The sequence below is a fragment of the Amborella trichopoda genome, chromosome 1 (assembly GCF_054954075.1).
Source record: "Amborella trichopoda isolate Santa Cruz 75 chromosome 1, AtrichopodaSantaCruz75HAP2 v2.0, whole genome shotgun sequence".
In the NCBI taxonomy this organism is placed as follows: domain Eukaryota; kingdom Viridiplantae; phylum Streptophyta; class Magnoliopsida; order Amborellales; family Amborellaceae; genus Amborella; species Amborella trichopoda.
Genome location: NC_142336.1, coordinates 33,531,085 through 33,545,746, shown reverse-complemented (window position 1 = coordinate 33,545,746; position 14,662 = coordinate 33,531,085). Strand labels below are relative to the sequence as shown.

General features: G+C 37.2%; 1 protein-coding gene across 4 annotated transcripts in view; it reads left to right on the top strand.

Annotated features, from left to right (window-relative positions):
- The window catches only part of LOC18433351 (phosphatidylinositol 4-kinase beta 1), a 33,394-nt gene extending 20,568 nt beyond the window's left edge, over positions 1-12,826 (top strand). For all 4 annotated transcript variants that reach the window (XR_016046765.1, XR_016046769.1, XR_016046772.1 and 1 more), the window contains exons 9-17: positions 844-913; positions 4,936-5,033; positions 5,116-5,220; positions 9,118-9,171; positions 10,205-10,348; positions 10,463-10,516; positions 10,633-10,707; positions 11,653-11,736; positions 11,856-12,826. Coding sequence is in view for 1 of the 4 variants with exons in the window: in XM_006843444.4 (XP_006843507.1) it covers positions 844-913; positions 4,936-5,033; positions 5,116-5,220; positions 9,118-9,171; positions 10,205-10,348; positions 10,463-10,516; positions 10,633-10,707; positions 11,653-11,736; positions 11,856-11,957 (786 nt within the window). In the remaining 3 variants the exon portion in view is untranslated. The remainder of the gene's footprint in view (positions 1-843; positions 914-4,935; positions 5,034-5,115; positions 5,221-9,117; positions 9,172-10,204; positions 10,349-10,462; positions 10,517-10,632; positions 10,708-11,652; positions 11,737-11,855) is intronic.
- The last annotated feature ends 1,836 nt before the right edge of the window (positions 12,827-14,662 follow it).

Sequence of the window (14,662 nt, the reverse complement as noted above, 5' to 3'; positions counted from 1 at the left end):
ATTCTTTGGTCATACTGAATTTCTGATATGCTATTTGAAGCAGCATGTACTTTGATCTCAAATTTTTGAGCAGTGAACATGGGTTACCATTGGCATGATGAGTTTGGGGGGCCCTGCAGCCTTTGATCAACTTGTTATTATCTTATTTTTTATTTTTGTCAATCCAGGGTTATTTGCTTTGATTATGTATCTCAATCCATAGCATATGTGATAAGATTATTTGGATGCATTTAAATATGGCCTACTGTTGCTTTAGCAATGTTTATCTGTGCTATTACTGTTGTTGCTGTAAAGGAGCTGAATAAATGTTACAAATGTTGTAAGATTGTGCTACTCTGTTCTCTGACCTGATGGATAATGTGAATGGGCTTCTGAATTGACTTATAATATAGAAAATTAGAATGACTGCCTGCAAAAGCTATTGATTTTGTCCCGTGCCTTTTTGGTCTTGGAGTATTTCTATGCTTGTTGATGAGGCATTTGTATTGCTGTAATGGAACTTAACAAATGTTGTACAAATATCCTACTCTGTTCACTAAGCTGGTGGATAATGGCCATGGGCTTCTGAAGTTACTCTTTTATTAAAGAACTTTAGGATTGCTACTTGCAACAACTACTGATTTTATCCCATACCTTTATTGCGTTGTTCTATGCTTGTGATAAAGCATTATTGATTGGTTGTAGGCATAGTTCCTAGGAGGCTGAATTCTTCTGCACAATTTTTTGTGTATGAGATGTGCATGGTATCTGTACTTAGGAACCGCGGCCCTTCATGTTTATGTGCTTTATATTAATTATTTGGATACCCTTGGCGCCTTCTTATTATTTTTGTGTCTCTTGCAGCTCATAGTTAAGAGTGGTGATGATTGCCGGCAGGAGCATCTTGCTGTACAACTAATATCTCACTTCTATGGTATGTTTATCTGTGGTTTTCTGCTCCATTGGCTGGTTAATTTTGAAAAATGGTGGATTGCATATTCCAACTCCCAAGCACATGCGGTGGAACAGTAATTGAACAATTGTTTCATGCGGGCTGGACCACATTTCTACAATATGCGGTTCAGAGGTATAAAGTATTCATCTTAAAGATGGATGCAAATAGGTGGTCCATCTAAAAACAATTGTAACTAACGGTCCAAGTGTTTTCTTCATATAATTATTATTTCTAGTTTTCTATTTTTTTTTTTGTATTCATGATCTCCATGTTAAAGATATACTCTAAAAATGAGGATCAAATTATATTTTAAAAATATATTTATTGCCAAGCCTGCATTTCTACAATATGCGGGCTGGCCACATGCTAACCGCGTCCATAGTAGTTATATTTAAGTATGTTTTCAATTCTTTCATTTTTGGGAGATGGGTGTAATGCCATACCTATCAAGGTTTCAAAAAACGCTAGCTGGCCCCGTAGGCGGCTGGCCTAGCGCCCAGTGCTCAGGCGGGCGCCCAGTGCTCAGGCGGGCGCCCAGAACCTCAGGCGCCCTATAGTACAAATTTTTAAGATATATACATATATTTGCTGTCTAAATGCACATACATGCATACATTTCTGTCAATTTTGTAATTTATTGCATTTAAAAATATTGTAACATACGTTTTTATAACAAACATATGACATATCGACATATCACATGTTGATAATAAATTTGTTCAAAATTTCAAAATTTAAACTATGCAAAACATATAAAAGTCTAATAGGCTATGTAAGAATGATATTTTGATGGTCTCCCACTTTCAAATTTTCCATATTTCATATCCATAATATTAACCACAACATTCAAGTCTACAGCTCTCCAAGTCTTCAACCAACTGACTTTCAAAAGATAAAACCACAAAACAAAATAGTCGAAAAAGGCATGACAGCAAAATAGTCCAAAAAGGCAAAAAGAGTCTATCTAACATCCAAAATCCAAATGTCTAAAGCCCAAACCAAGATGGTGCAATAAAGATACTACAAAAGAAGAGAGGACATATATAAGAATCAGAATCATCATCATTATTGCTTGCATCTGCATCGGATTCGAGGCCGTCATCATCAAACTCATCACCCTCTTCAACATATGCTTCTTCTTCCATAGATTCTTCTAAATCTTCCTCCTCTTTCTCTATCTCCCTCTGTGAGTGTGAAGTACCAGCAGAAGCCGTTGCTCGAGTGGCCCTCCTAGGATCATGAGCTCGTCCCAAATCCTCCTCGACCATTTCCCAGATCAAACCCTCTTCGAGGAAGACCTCCTCAGTGTCAGGGTCTCCAACTAGCCAATCTGAATTATTCTCCATGTCTTTCGAAGCGATGTGATCCTTCTTTGGCTGGTTTTTCTTCTCCTTGAGCCTCTAATTTTCTGTAACATAAACCAAGTCATTGAGCTTCCTTTGCTCAAGCCTATTTCTTCTCTTTGTATGTACCTATAAGGAAAAATGCATGAGTACTAGACTACTAAGCTCAACTTATTTGTTCAGTAGTGGCTCGCCAATCTCATATGGAGTCGGGCCTTTCAAACCTGGCCCAAATTGCTCAATTGCTGCCAACATTGAATGGAAGCTACTTAAGCGAGCGGTGTTAAAAGAATTGCCCGCATGGTAAAACCACCGAGCAATATACTGAATCACCCGGCCTCTTTCTTCCTTCTTAAATCTATTTTCAAGTGTCACTTGTTTTTTCCCTTTTCCCTTCCCTTTCTCAATTACTGTCTCAGGGCTACGTGTAAAGAAACTATCAATAGGCCCTCTCATACGAGGCTTCTTAGACCCAAAATCCCTTACTGTTAGCGCTCTGAGTACCAACCATGGCTACCTCCTCTTCCCCCTCTTCATCCTCTTCAGTGTCAATATCATCATCACAAATATGGACCCCTGCCTTTAATTCTGCCATATCCTTTTCTTTGGATTTTTTTTTTTTTTTTTTTAATTCTTTTCACCTTCAATGTACTCATAAGTTTCTTTCCTTACAAGCTTTGGGACTTTCTTACTCGGGGGCAACATCACCTCTAATACCGGCAAAATGTTTTGTAAATCTATTTATGCCGACATTAGAAATATGTTTGCACATAATTTTATTCCTATCATTGTTATCCGGGTTAACACAATATTTCCATCACAGATCCCCACCCGTAGTAGACCCCGCAGAAGACATCTCAAATGAGAAAAATAAAACTCAAATAAAGATTACAAACTGACCTTTTTTCCCAATCTCTGGTTTTCGATGTTTGTTACCTCAATCGAGCTACGAATCAATTCAAAAGTCTTCTAATACCTCCAATAGCACCCTAAAAATAATTTAAATGAAAAAATAAAAGTTTAGGAAAGTTTTTCAATCCACAAAAAATACTTTCGATTCTCAGAAATAGGTATGACAAATAGATTGAGGGTGTTTTTTTAACTTTAGGGGGTTAAAAATAACCCCCATAATATATTTATGCTATCTTTGGGGGACAAAAATGGGCCCCTTTGCCCTTTTCGGCCACTTAAAAAAAGGGAAAAGGGCCGACGGCCCTAGATGCCCGCTCTGGTACATCCACCCGTATTGGGCTGCTTAGTGCTGGGCATGCGGTGATTAGGGTCTTGGGCACCTAGGCGGGCGCCTATGCGCCTGGCGGTCTGTTTTTGAATCCTTGATAGCCATGGATGTTGTTTCCCATGAGACAACATTCTCTTTGAAATTTTGTCCCATGAAACAACCTGGGAGTATGCAGTTTAGAGGACTCCCCTGGTCCCATTGAGGTTCAATCATTGAGCCATCCAACTGGATCAATTTTATTTTTCGAATGATTCTTTTTTTTGGGACCAATTTTGGTCTTGGTTGATGGCCAAATGGAGCCAAATGTTAAGACATTGATACAAGCAGCCAATTGAGAGACTTGATTCTAGAGAAGAAGATGACATTGTCCCATGAAGAGCGAACTTTGTTATTTCAAAATTTCCAATTGTTTTTTATTTTGGCATGATGATGGTAACAAGATGTTTCGTATTGGGCTATTATGTCCCTATCATGTTTATTTTGTTTCCAATGCAACAACTTCTCTTTTTTCTTTCCACTGTTTTTTCATTTTTCTAATGCTATAATTTTTCAGAATTTTCTCTCTTATATAATATTTCTAGTTTTCCCTCTTTTTCAGTTTTATTGGATTTTTCTTTGCTCTTATTTAAGAGCTGAAAAAGACAATAGGAGCCAAGTTGAGACTTGGCAATTTGACTCGCCTCAGCCCTTCTTGAGTACCAAGCGAGCAACAGTTTCCAAATGTTGTGTGGAAGAGACTAGTTCTTATTTATTTTAAGGTTCTTTATTCCAACTAGCTCTATGAGGATCATATTTTTTTATTTTTCTTAATGGGTTCTATAGGATCAGATTAAATAGCAATCCTCTGAATACAGTCCTTAATCTAGGTTGCGGAGTTTTATAGGATGTCAAACTCCTTGATTCTTTGTGAGGATCTTACCAGGAGAGACCTTTTCGTAGTGGGAGAGCCAGATGCGCAGCATTTACTGTTCCATTGTGAGTGTGAAATGCTTAGGGGAATTTCAGAAATTTTACATTGAGGACATAAAAAGAATTCAGATTTCTAATGATGGTAAGACCGGGCTCTTCATTGGAGGGTGAAAGAATGCCAGTTACATGCTTGTCAAGAAATCTCTTAAGGCTTTAAAGGGAAAATATTTGCAGGTTTTTATCATGGTGGAGAAGTTGGCTAGATGAGGGCTTTTGTCCTTTGGGAGTAAGGGACAGGATGGTGGTGTGCATGTGTCGTTGGTGGATTGTTATTTAGTTACTCGTATATCTATGTCGGAGTCTTACCGTTATAGTTGCACTTACACATACAAAGAGTGATACACAAATCTAAAGTTCGTGCACATTATCAATGCATGTACATGTACTTGCAAATTAATTTTAATTTTGGAGTGTATTTATTGGCCAAATGTCTTTTGTATATAATGCAGATATTTATCAAGAAGCTGGTTTGCCACTTTGGTTGCGGCCTTATGAAGTCTTGGTTACTTCTTCCTACACTGCTTTAATTGAGACAATCCCAGATACGGTAATTTCACTTTTCTTTACCCTTGAAAACATTTAGTTTCATGTTGCAATATGAACTCTTATTTCTTTCCATGTTCTGTCAGGCTTCATTGCATGCCATCAAAAGCAGGTTCCCTAATGTCACCAGCTTGCGTGATTTCTTTGTTGCAAAGTACCAAGAAAACTCCCCTAGTTTTAAGCTTGCGCAGGTGATATTTTCTTTCATATGTGATGGATTCCTACTTTAGTATGTTATTTTACTAAGGGTGAATTTGCATTTCTTATATGGCCTTCTAATATTTGTTCTTGTTCCTACCTAACTTGATTTACAATGTGTTTCACTAAGGTATGGCCAACACCAGATTATTTTCCTATATATTAGATGTTTCTTTGGATTTTTTTCTTGGATGCTAATAATGGTATGGTTCTGCGCAAGTTTTATTCAAAACTTCAGTTGGTAGTAGAAATTGAAGCTTCAAGGTCAAAATTCGAAACATTTAATTTATCATCATCATCTTCAAAGCATTTTTCCAACTAATTAGGGTTGGCTACACGAATCCTGGCCTGCTATAAAAGTTCTATTAAGGGCCATACCCTCAGTGAGGCTATAAGTCCCCATCTTTCTTATAACTTCCCAACTGTGTCCTTTTGGGCTTATTCCATGCTTTTTTTGAGCCTTCCACTTGAACTAACTTACACGTCTTAACAAGTGTTGTACTATGTCCGCGCCACACATGGCTAGCCCACCTAAGTCTACTTTCTCTCATCTGATTGCTTATTGGTGCCGCACCTAAATTCTCCCGAATGTATTCATTTAAGATTCTATCCCTTTTTGTCTTGCCACTCATTCATCTCAACATCCTCATCTCAGCTACACTCATTCTATGGGTGTGTTGTTTCTTGATCGCCCAACATTCTACCACTTAAAGTAAAATTGGTCTCATAACTGTTCTATTGAACTTGCTCTTCAGCTTCATTGGTATAGGGTGATAACATAAAACTCCGATTGCACATCTCCACTTTGCGCACCCAGCTTTAATTTTATGTGCAACATCTTCTTCAATCTCTCAATTTTCTTGGATTATTGACTCAAGATATCGAAAATCTGCTTTGTTTGGTATTTCTTGGCGGTCAATTTTAGCTACTTCGTCTCTATTCCTATTATTACTAAACTTATATTCTATATACTCTGTTTTAGTTTTACTAATTTTAAAAGCTTTAGGTTCTAGAGCATCCCACCAAAGTTCTAACTTTGTGTTGACGTCGTTTTGGGTCTCATCGATCAAAACTATGTCATCTATAAATGACATGCAACATGGTATTTCATCTTGTAGGTGCTTAGTTAAGTCGTCCATAACTAAGACAAAGAAGTGTGGGCTCAATGTTGCCCCCTAATATAGACCTATTGTCACTGAAAACTCACTCATCTCTTCACTAGTTAGCGCTCCCTCATACATATCTCTCGCCAGGTCAATGTAGTGTCTTGAGACTCCTTTCTTCTGCCCTCCAACTCAAATCTCTAGGAATTCTATCATAAGCTTTCTCTAGATCAATAAAGACCATGTGAAGGTCTTTTCATTCGCTCTAAACTTCTCAACAGTTGCCTAAGTAGGAAAATAGCCTCGATTGTTGACCTCCCTGGTATAATATCGAATTGCTTGTTTGATACACTCGTTGCATGTCTTAGTTGTTGTTCAGTCATTCTCTCGCACAACTTCATAGTGTGGCGCATAAGTTTGATCCCTTTATAGTTCGTACAATTCTGTATGTCTCGTTTGTTCTTGTAAATAGGTACCACTATACTTTTTCTTCATTTGTCTGACATTTTCTTTGTTCTCAACACCTTGTTGAACAACTTGATTAGCTAGTCAATGCCAATCTCCCCCATGCACTTTCAAACCTCTATCGGAATTCTATCTGGTCCTAAATCCATTCCTATCTTCATCATCTTCAAAGCTTTTTTCACTTTCCAATATCCTAATTCTATGAATGTATTTGTGGCATCTGCCCTTATTTATGCCATTGGGTCCTTTTACTGCTACGTTCGTATTGTGTTTGTCACATAGTTATCGGGAGCGCTCATGTAGGGATCTGCTTCCGCCCCAGAATCTCGATCCCTGGCTCTGAGTGACCAGATCTTGATTCTAGACGCTTCCTTGTGTATTCAGATCTCGTACCTAGAGTTATGGGAACTCGATTCCTATTATTTGGGAATGAGTTCCCTAGCAAGTGGGATCCAGATTTGCATGCCTACTCCAATATCATTTGGAATCATGATTCCATCACACCCAGGAACCGAGTATCCTATACCATGCGAGCGAGCTACACTTACAAAGTTTATTTTATTTGTATATAGTATTTAGTGTTTTGAGTCTTTTGATTGAGGGAATAATGCATAGTATACTCGTGCATGAGCACAATGCATGTGCTCAATCGTCGATTACAAACTTGGTCGAAATGGGAAATCTAGCCCATTCTTGAGTGTCAATAGTATAGATTTGAGAAGGATAAATCTTGCTTAGCATCAAGTGCCAGTTTAGAGAAGGGTATTGAATAATTAAGGTGTAGTGGTGCACTGTGTACCACAATAATGTTGTTTATTAAATTTGGTGTGAAATCATGCTCCAAAGGCATCACAATAAGGTTTTACACTGAATTCAGTATGAAATCATGCTTCAATGCACCCCAATACTGTTGTTTACTGAATTCAGTATGAAATCATGCTCCAATGACATCAAAAATTCAAAGGCATTCTCAATGCCATGGTTTTTTATGACATTGATACTGGAATCGTGGATTTGGAAAGAGTTAAACATGCTATCTAATGGAACTCTCTCCCAATTTTCAACATACGAAAATAGTGAACTCCGGAGACTTCAATCCTAAGAATGACGCAACATGATCCCTTTTCGTAGGGAACCGCTCCCGTCTATATAGTAATGTGCTCCCTAGAAGTCATGGAACTTGCACCCATCCCTAGGCCATGTACGGAGCTTGCTTCGCGGCCCAGGGAACTTCGAGCTAGATTCGCTCCATGCTTCTGTTCCCGTTCCCGAAACTTCTCATGTTACCGTTCCTAGTAACTATGGTTCGTCATTTAATAATTTTTTAAAATAAAATCTTAAAACCATATGTCGACTTCTTCATCCTTCACCACAACTATATGATCCTCACTCTTAATGCATTTAATATGGTCTAAATCCCTACACTTTTTCTCTCATTTTTGCTAATTTGAAGACATCTTCTTCACCATTTTTTGTTCCCAGTTTACTGTATTAATTATTATAAATCTTAAGTTCAGCCTTACTATTTGTTTAGGTTTTTTCTTAGCCTTTTTATATTCTTCTAAGCTTGGAGGATTTCTATTACATTGCCAAATTTTATGACATGATCGTTTTCGCTAATGGCCTTTTGAAGCTCATCACTCCACCACTAAGCTTCCTTATCGGAATTTGTTTTCCCTCTAGATTCTCCTAAAACTAAGTCGGAACATTTGATTATGGATGGAAAATATTTATGCTGTAGAAGTTAATTTATCAGTTTTCTAAGTGGCATGATTAGCAACTTATTAGCAAAAAAGGCTGTTAATGGCAGTCTTGGTGGGTCTGCTACCCCTAGACGAGCTTGAAGTCAGAAGCTATCTACTAGAAGCTTACGACTCCACGAAGTGATGTCTCGCTAGTAAGACCAGTGGCAGATTCTAGGTTGGCATTTGCGTCTGGGATCCGCTTATGCATGTTCATCATTCGATTATATATATATCGTGTCTATACACTACAAACAATATACATGGTGCAGAAATGTCTTATATGTTTGGATATATGTGTGTATATTTAAATGTATTGTCTTCAAGTTTGTGTTTATTATAGTTATAATACAACATGTATTAATAAGTAACATGTTATTTAGCCACCTTGCTAATTGGCACAAAGAAAGGTGCCTCATATTATCTAATGCCTGGGGCTGCTTGTGCTTTTGATTACTCTAGATGCAATGATGTGTTTCTGTGGTTGTGATGCTGATCTATTGATTCAGTTTACATATGTTTGGTTCTAAAACTGTGCATTATTGCTGGCATAATTGAACGAGTGTTATGTTTTCTGCAGAGAAACTTTGTGGAGAGTATGGCCGGATATTCCATATTGTGCTACCTTTTGCAGGTATCCTTTGATGGCTTATTTGTAGTTTTATGTTGTAGCAACTGTACACTTTTTTTTATATTCGTTCTAGTTTTCTTTCATGTCCCTTTGGAACATTTGAGTTTGCTTTTTATTTATATTCTTTCATTGTTGTTAGATTGACATACAATATGTGACCCTATTTTCGTGATTTGCATTAAAAGGGGAATAATACCTTTCCAATTACCTTTGTGTTCTGTTCAATGGTATTTGTGTACTGGTAATTCGCGCAAGGATTACTGCATATGCAAGAGAACTTATGGACGAGACATATAGTAGCTCTCTGATGTAGATGGAAAACAGTTTGGCTGTCTATAGAAAAGCTTGAGGTTACAGGTCAAATCTAGAAGATTTTCAGTATGTAGTATCCCAAGAAGACATGGATTTGTTTTTCCCTAGACAGATTGGTTGTCTACAGAAAATCCCTGAGGTTACAGAATTGCCATGCTTAATTAGTAGCTATGAAAAAAATCAAAGTAATTTGCCTGCGAATTTGGGGTCAATAAAATCCCCCTACATATTTTTGTGTTGTTGGAGTTTTTGACCTGTGAGCTAATGCTATGGCAGTTAGGCCAGGGGCGTATGTAATCTTTTTCATGCACACGCATACCCATTTGGATCACAATATCTTTTTGTAGAAGAAATGCGTTTAAAGGTGTTGGTAATGTAAGTGCCAACAAATGGTGGGTCATTATTCAATCTTGAGTGTGGACTAGTAAATTGTAACTACAAGCATCTTGACATCTCAAAGTAGGAAGAAATCTATGAAATTTTGCTACATAATCATCAACCTATGTGTGTGGATGTGTACTCGCACCTACATGCATACATGACCATCTTTACAGTTTATACTGCCTTATAATCTTATTTTGTAAAGCTTTTGTTTTCTGCCAGTACATCTTTTATGTAGTTTTTATTGATGACATGCATTTTCGAGCTTCTTGTGAGGAAAATGTCCATTTTCCTTCAACATTGAATGATTGGTCTTCCTCTCTCCTTTGATGTGGTTTCTTAGGTGAAAGATCGACATAATGGGAACCTCTTGATGGATGAAGAAGGGCATATTATACACATTGACTTTGGTTTCATGCTGTCTAATTCTCCTGGGAATGTGAATTTTGAAAGTGCACCATTTAAGTTAACTCGTGAACTTCTTGAGGTTAGCTGTTTGTTTGGAGAAGATTGGTACTTTTCCATTGCTGCTACTTCTGGATATCATGAAGAAATCATTAGGAGTATGTGAATTGATATTTAAATTTTATTTTCTTGATAGGTGATGGACTCTGATGCAGAGGGTATCCCTAGCGAGTTCTTTGACTATTTTAAGGTATTTAGTCAGTTATTATTTTCTTAAAGTTGTTATGGATCAAACATAATTGCTGAACTCCAGTACAATCATCTAAATTGGGCTTAACTGCACTGGCATTCAAATCATTTCTACAGGTGTTATGTATACAAGGATTTCTGACTTGTCGAAAACATGCTGAGCGTATCATACTACTAGTTGAAATGCTGCAGGTAATGTTATACGTATTACTAAAGAATTATAGTCTTGTTTGTAATAGAAACTTACACTTGATTTTCTCCTTTGTTGTATTCAGTAGTTGTTTCGTTCTTATATTTCAACCATATCTTGTTGATACCTCGGTTGACTTGATGTGATGCCCTTGCTATCTTCATGCCTTTGATTTTGTATGATCTATACTAGTGAACAATGTTATATCTTGTTGAAAATTGAATTATGAACAGTTTGAAAGTGAATACCTCATTGTGTAGCCTCAATTGTTTCTCCTGCATTAGAGCATGGGAGGATTGTTACAAGACCATAAATTCTGTTTGATTGATTCAAGTCATAATTATCCAGATATCTGCCTCATGAAAAATAGCCGTTCCTTCATGAAGTGCATATGTCAATGTTCAAAGATACTTCTCATGGCATGTCCCGTCCATATAACATTATTTCAAGTATAAAAAAGTGGGTGCTAGAGACTTACATTTTGGAATATATAAATTCATAGCTGCAGTGGATGGATATGTTTAACTTTCACTAGAATTTGGGAAAATTCATTTTAATATGACAATTGGTTGTGCAAGTTCTCACATCAACAATTTGTTTCTTTTCTCTTTGAATGTAATTGCAAAGATATAGAGATGAGCTTAGCATCGTCAAATTCTATTAATCTTTTCTGAATTTGCATTAGTGGTATTTCATTAGTTGTATTTCATTAATTTTCTTGCTAGCTATGAACTTTGCTATTTATTTGTTTCTTATAAGGAATTAAATGAGAATTGATGCCCCATTTTGAGGCTAAGCACAGGATGCTGTCTGACCGATAGCACTGTCATCAGGCTGTTGCTTTTTTCATTGTAAAATTTTTGAGAATAAGATAAATGGTAATAAACATAATTTAACCTGGGCATCACCTTTATGACATTTCCAATTCTTTTAATTTTGGAATTCAGGACTCGGGATTCCCTTGTTTTAGGGGCGGACCACGAACAATCCAGAACTTGAGGAAGCGGTTTCATTTAAGCCTAACTGAAGAGGTTTTCATAATCATCTTTCCATCTTTCTTTGCATGTTCATCCTTTGTGTCGACTTTTCATAGCAAAGTTTAACTGTTTTATTTTTTGATGTTTGTATCCCATGGTTGTGTACAACGCAGCAATGCGTGTCATTGGTGCTTTCTCTGATCAGTAGCAGTTTGGATGCCTGGCGGACACGGCAGTACGACTATTACCAACGTGTTTTAAATGGAATCTTATGATACATATCACCTCTCTTTAGTGACTTCATTGGTCCTCTGTATATGTCGCCTGTGTTTGTTATTGGTGGGTGCTGCTTTGGTCTTAACAAAATGCTTCAGTGAAGCTTGTATTCTATCTTTGCGTGCTCAACTGGTGGAGTAGGCTCCCATTGCATGAGTTGAGGGTGGAAAGAGGCCCCAGTTTGATTTGTGTGGTTTTGATATCAGAGACTCCGAAGGCTATGCTGATTGTGCTAGAGGCAACCACATGAAGAGATTGAGCGACATAGAGAGAGAGAGAGAGAGAGAGAGAGAGAGAGAGAGAGAGAGAGAGAAATGTCGATACATTTTCCAACCTGTGGAGCATGAAAAGGATTTCCCTGGCAATTCATAGGTTTTGGTATTTATATCTGAAGTTACCTGGGCTTGCATGGGGTTGTGTAAGAGAGAGCTTTTGATGGTTAGAGTTTCAAAAGTCGAAACAATGATTAGCTTCTTGACAACTTATTATTCTTACTAGGAGGGGAAGATGGCAGGAGCAGCTGCAGCTGAATGAAGATGGGCATTAAGTTTGTTTGTTGGTTTTCTTGGCCAAAGTGGTTATGACTCGGAGAGAAATGTCCATCTCTCTTTGGTGGTGGTTGTAAAACTTGTGCCCCTGTTTATACTTGTTGAGGTTTTGTCTCGTTATGTCCCTGGTCTCATCCCAGTATAATTTCCAAATGAATATGAGCATTTTGGATGGTAAGATGCTCGAACAGATTTTCTTCTGATGTATAGTTTTTGTTTATCATTATTTGTTTGTACAATGTGATTTGGTCCCTGTCAAACTCTGGAGCAATTGGAAATGAGAGATGATAAGAAACGGAAAAAGCATATTTCCTGCATAATTCTCTCTCTCTCTCTCGCTCTCTCTTTCATGCATCCACATGCTTGTGTGCACTATGACAAATATTCGCCGGAATTTTATGTGCCATGCATTTAAGGTTTGAATTCTAATGCAGTTGACATGTATTTATCTATTCCATTCAGTGTATCAAAAAGCGCTAGGCAGGTTTTAGGAGGCTTGGAGGTTCAGGCCGCCTAGCACCTAGAACTTGGGCGGCTGCGAGTTGAAATTTGAAAAAAAATAAAAACCATACAAAATTATTACCAATGTAATATCATATTTCAAGTTGAAAAAAAAGAAGATAGATGTTGAGAAGAGAATTTTGATAATTCATATTGTTAAAATAATAAAATTGTAAAACCAGACAAGTGTAGATATGATATAAAAGTCAACACTCAATCTAACAAAAATGTAGAAAATATACAGTATAATAAAATTCAACACTCATGACTCAACACAAAAGTCAACCGACTCAACATTTAGCACCAAGAGACAAGAGTCTGAAGTTGTCGTTATCATCATCTCATCAGAAGGAGTATCAATAGGATAAGTTTCATCATATGCATCAGCGTCGAGGCCATCATCATTAGAGTTATCTTTTTTTTCAATATAATGTTCGTTCTCTTCTCTTTCTTCTGGATCTGTCTTTTCCTCTTCTTCTTCTTCTTCTACCTTTTTCATACTAGTTTGTGCAGATGAGGCCTTAGGACTATTGACTGCTCTACCATTTTGTTTGTGTTTCTTTGAATTCAAATATTGTATAATTTCCTCATTGGTATCCTCAGAAAACATTTTTACAAAGGGCAACATCCTCTTTAATACCGGTAAGGAGTTTTTTAAATCGGTAAATGCCCCAATTAGTATCATTTCCACAATAACTATATTTAATATGATTTTTATCACTTGGATTGGGGTTATAATCATACTTCTAACCTGGATCACCATTCCGTTTAGAACTTGGAGAAGATACTTCCATAGAATAAGGCTTGTTTTCATTCTTTTCTGGTTCTTCAAAATTCAGAAGATGTTTAATCTCTTCTCGACTTGCTTCAAGAACCTCTGTACAAGAAGCAACATTACTTCTAACACCAGCAAGGTATTTTTGATTGGCTAATACCCCAATTGGTATCTTTTTCACAAAAATTACATCTTATACAACTTTTATCATTTGGTTTTAGGTTATACCCATACTTCCAACCCGAGTCACTTTTCTAAGAGTAGCAAGAATAGATCAATGATAACGATTTTGTTCTTGTTTTTGTTTTATACAACTTATAAATTGTTTAATCTCCTATCTGATCGCTTCAGGAACATTTTCACAAAGGGCAACATCCCCCTTATTACCGACAAGATGTTTTTTAAATCGGTTATGTATCTTTTTTATAAAAATTGCATCTAACACAATTTTTGTCATTCGGATTCGGGTTGTATCCATATTTCCAACCAAGATTTTCACTTTGGCTAGCTCTTGAAGAAGACATCTCAAAATAAAACAAGCAATCTAAAAGTTGCACTTATTTTGGTTGCTTGAACTCCAAACTTTGAGAAAGACTTTGATGATTCGATCCAATGAAATGCAGTTTTTTGGATGTTTCTTTCTCTCTAAAAGGGTTTCTTTTAAATGAACCTAAAACCTATCTTTCTAAACTTTTATATCTTAAAAGAAATGAAAAAAAAAAACCAAAAAAACTTTTTCGCCTCTGGGCGAGGAACAGGTCCTGGGTGGCCGCTCAGAGCTGAGCACTGGGCGGGCGCCTTGGTGGGTTCCGTACCGCCTAGGCGGCCGCCCAGAGACCACCGCCCAATTTGGCCGCCTAAGCCTAGGAGATGCGACCAG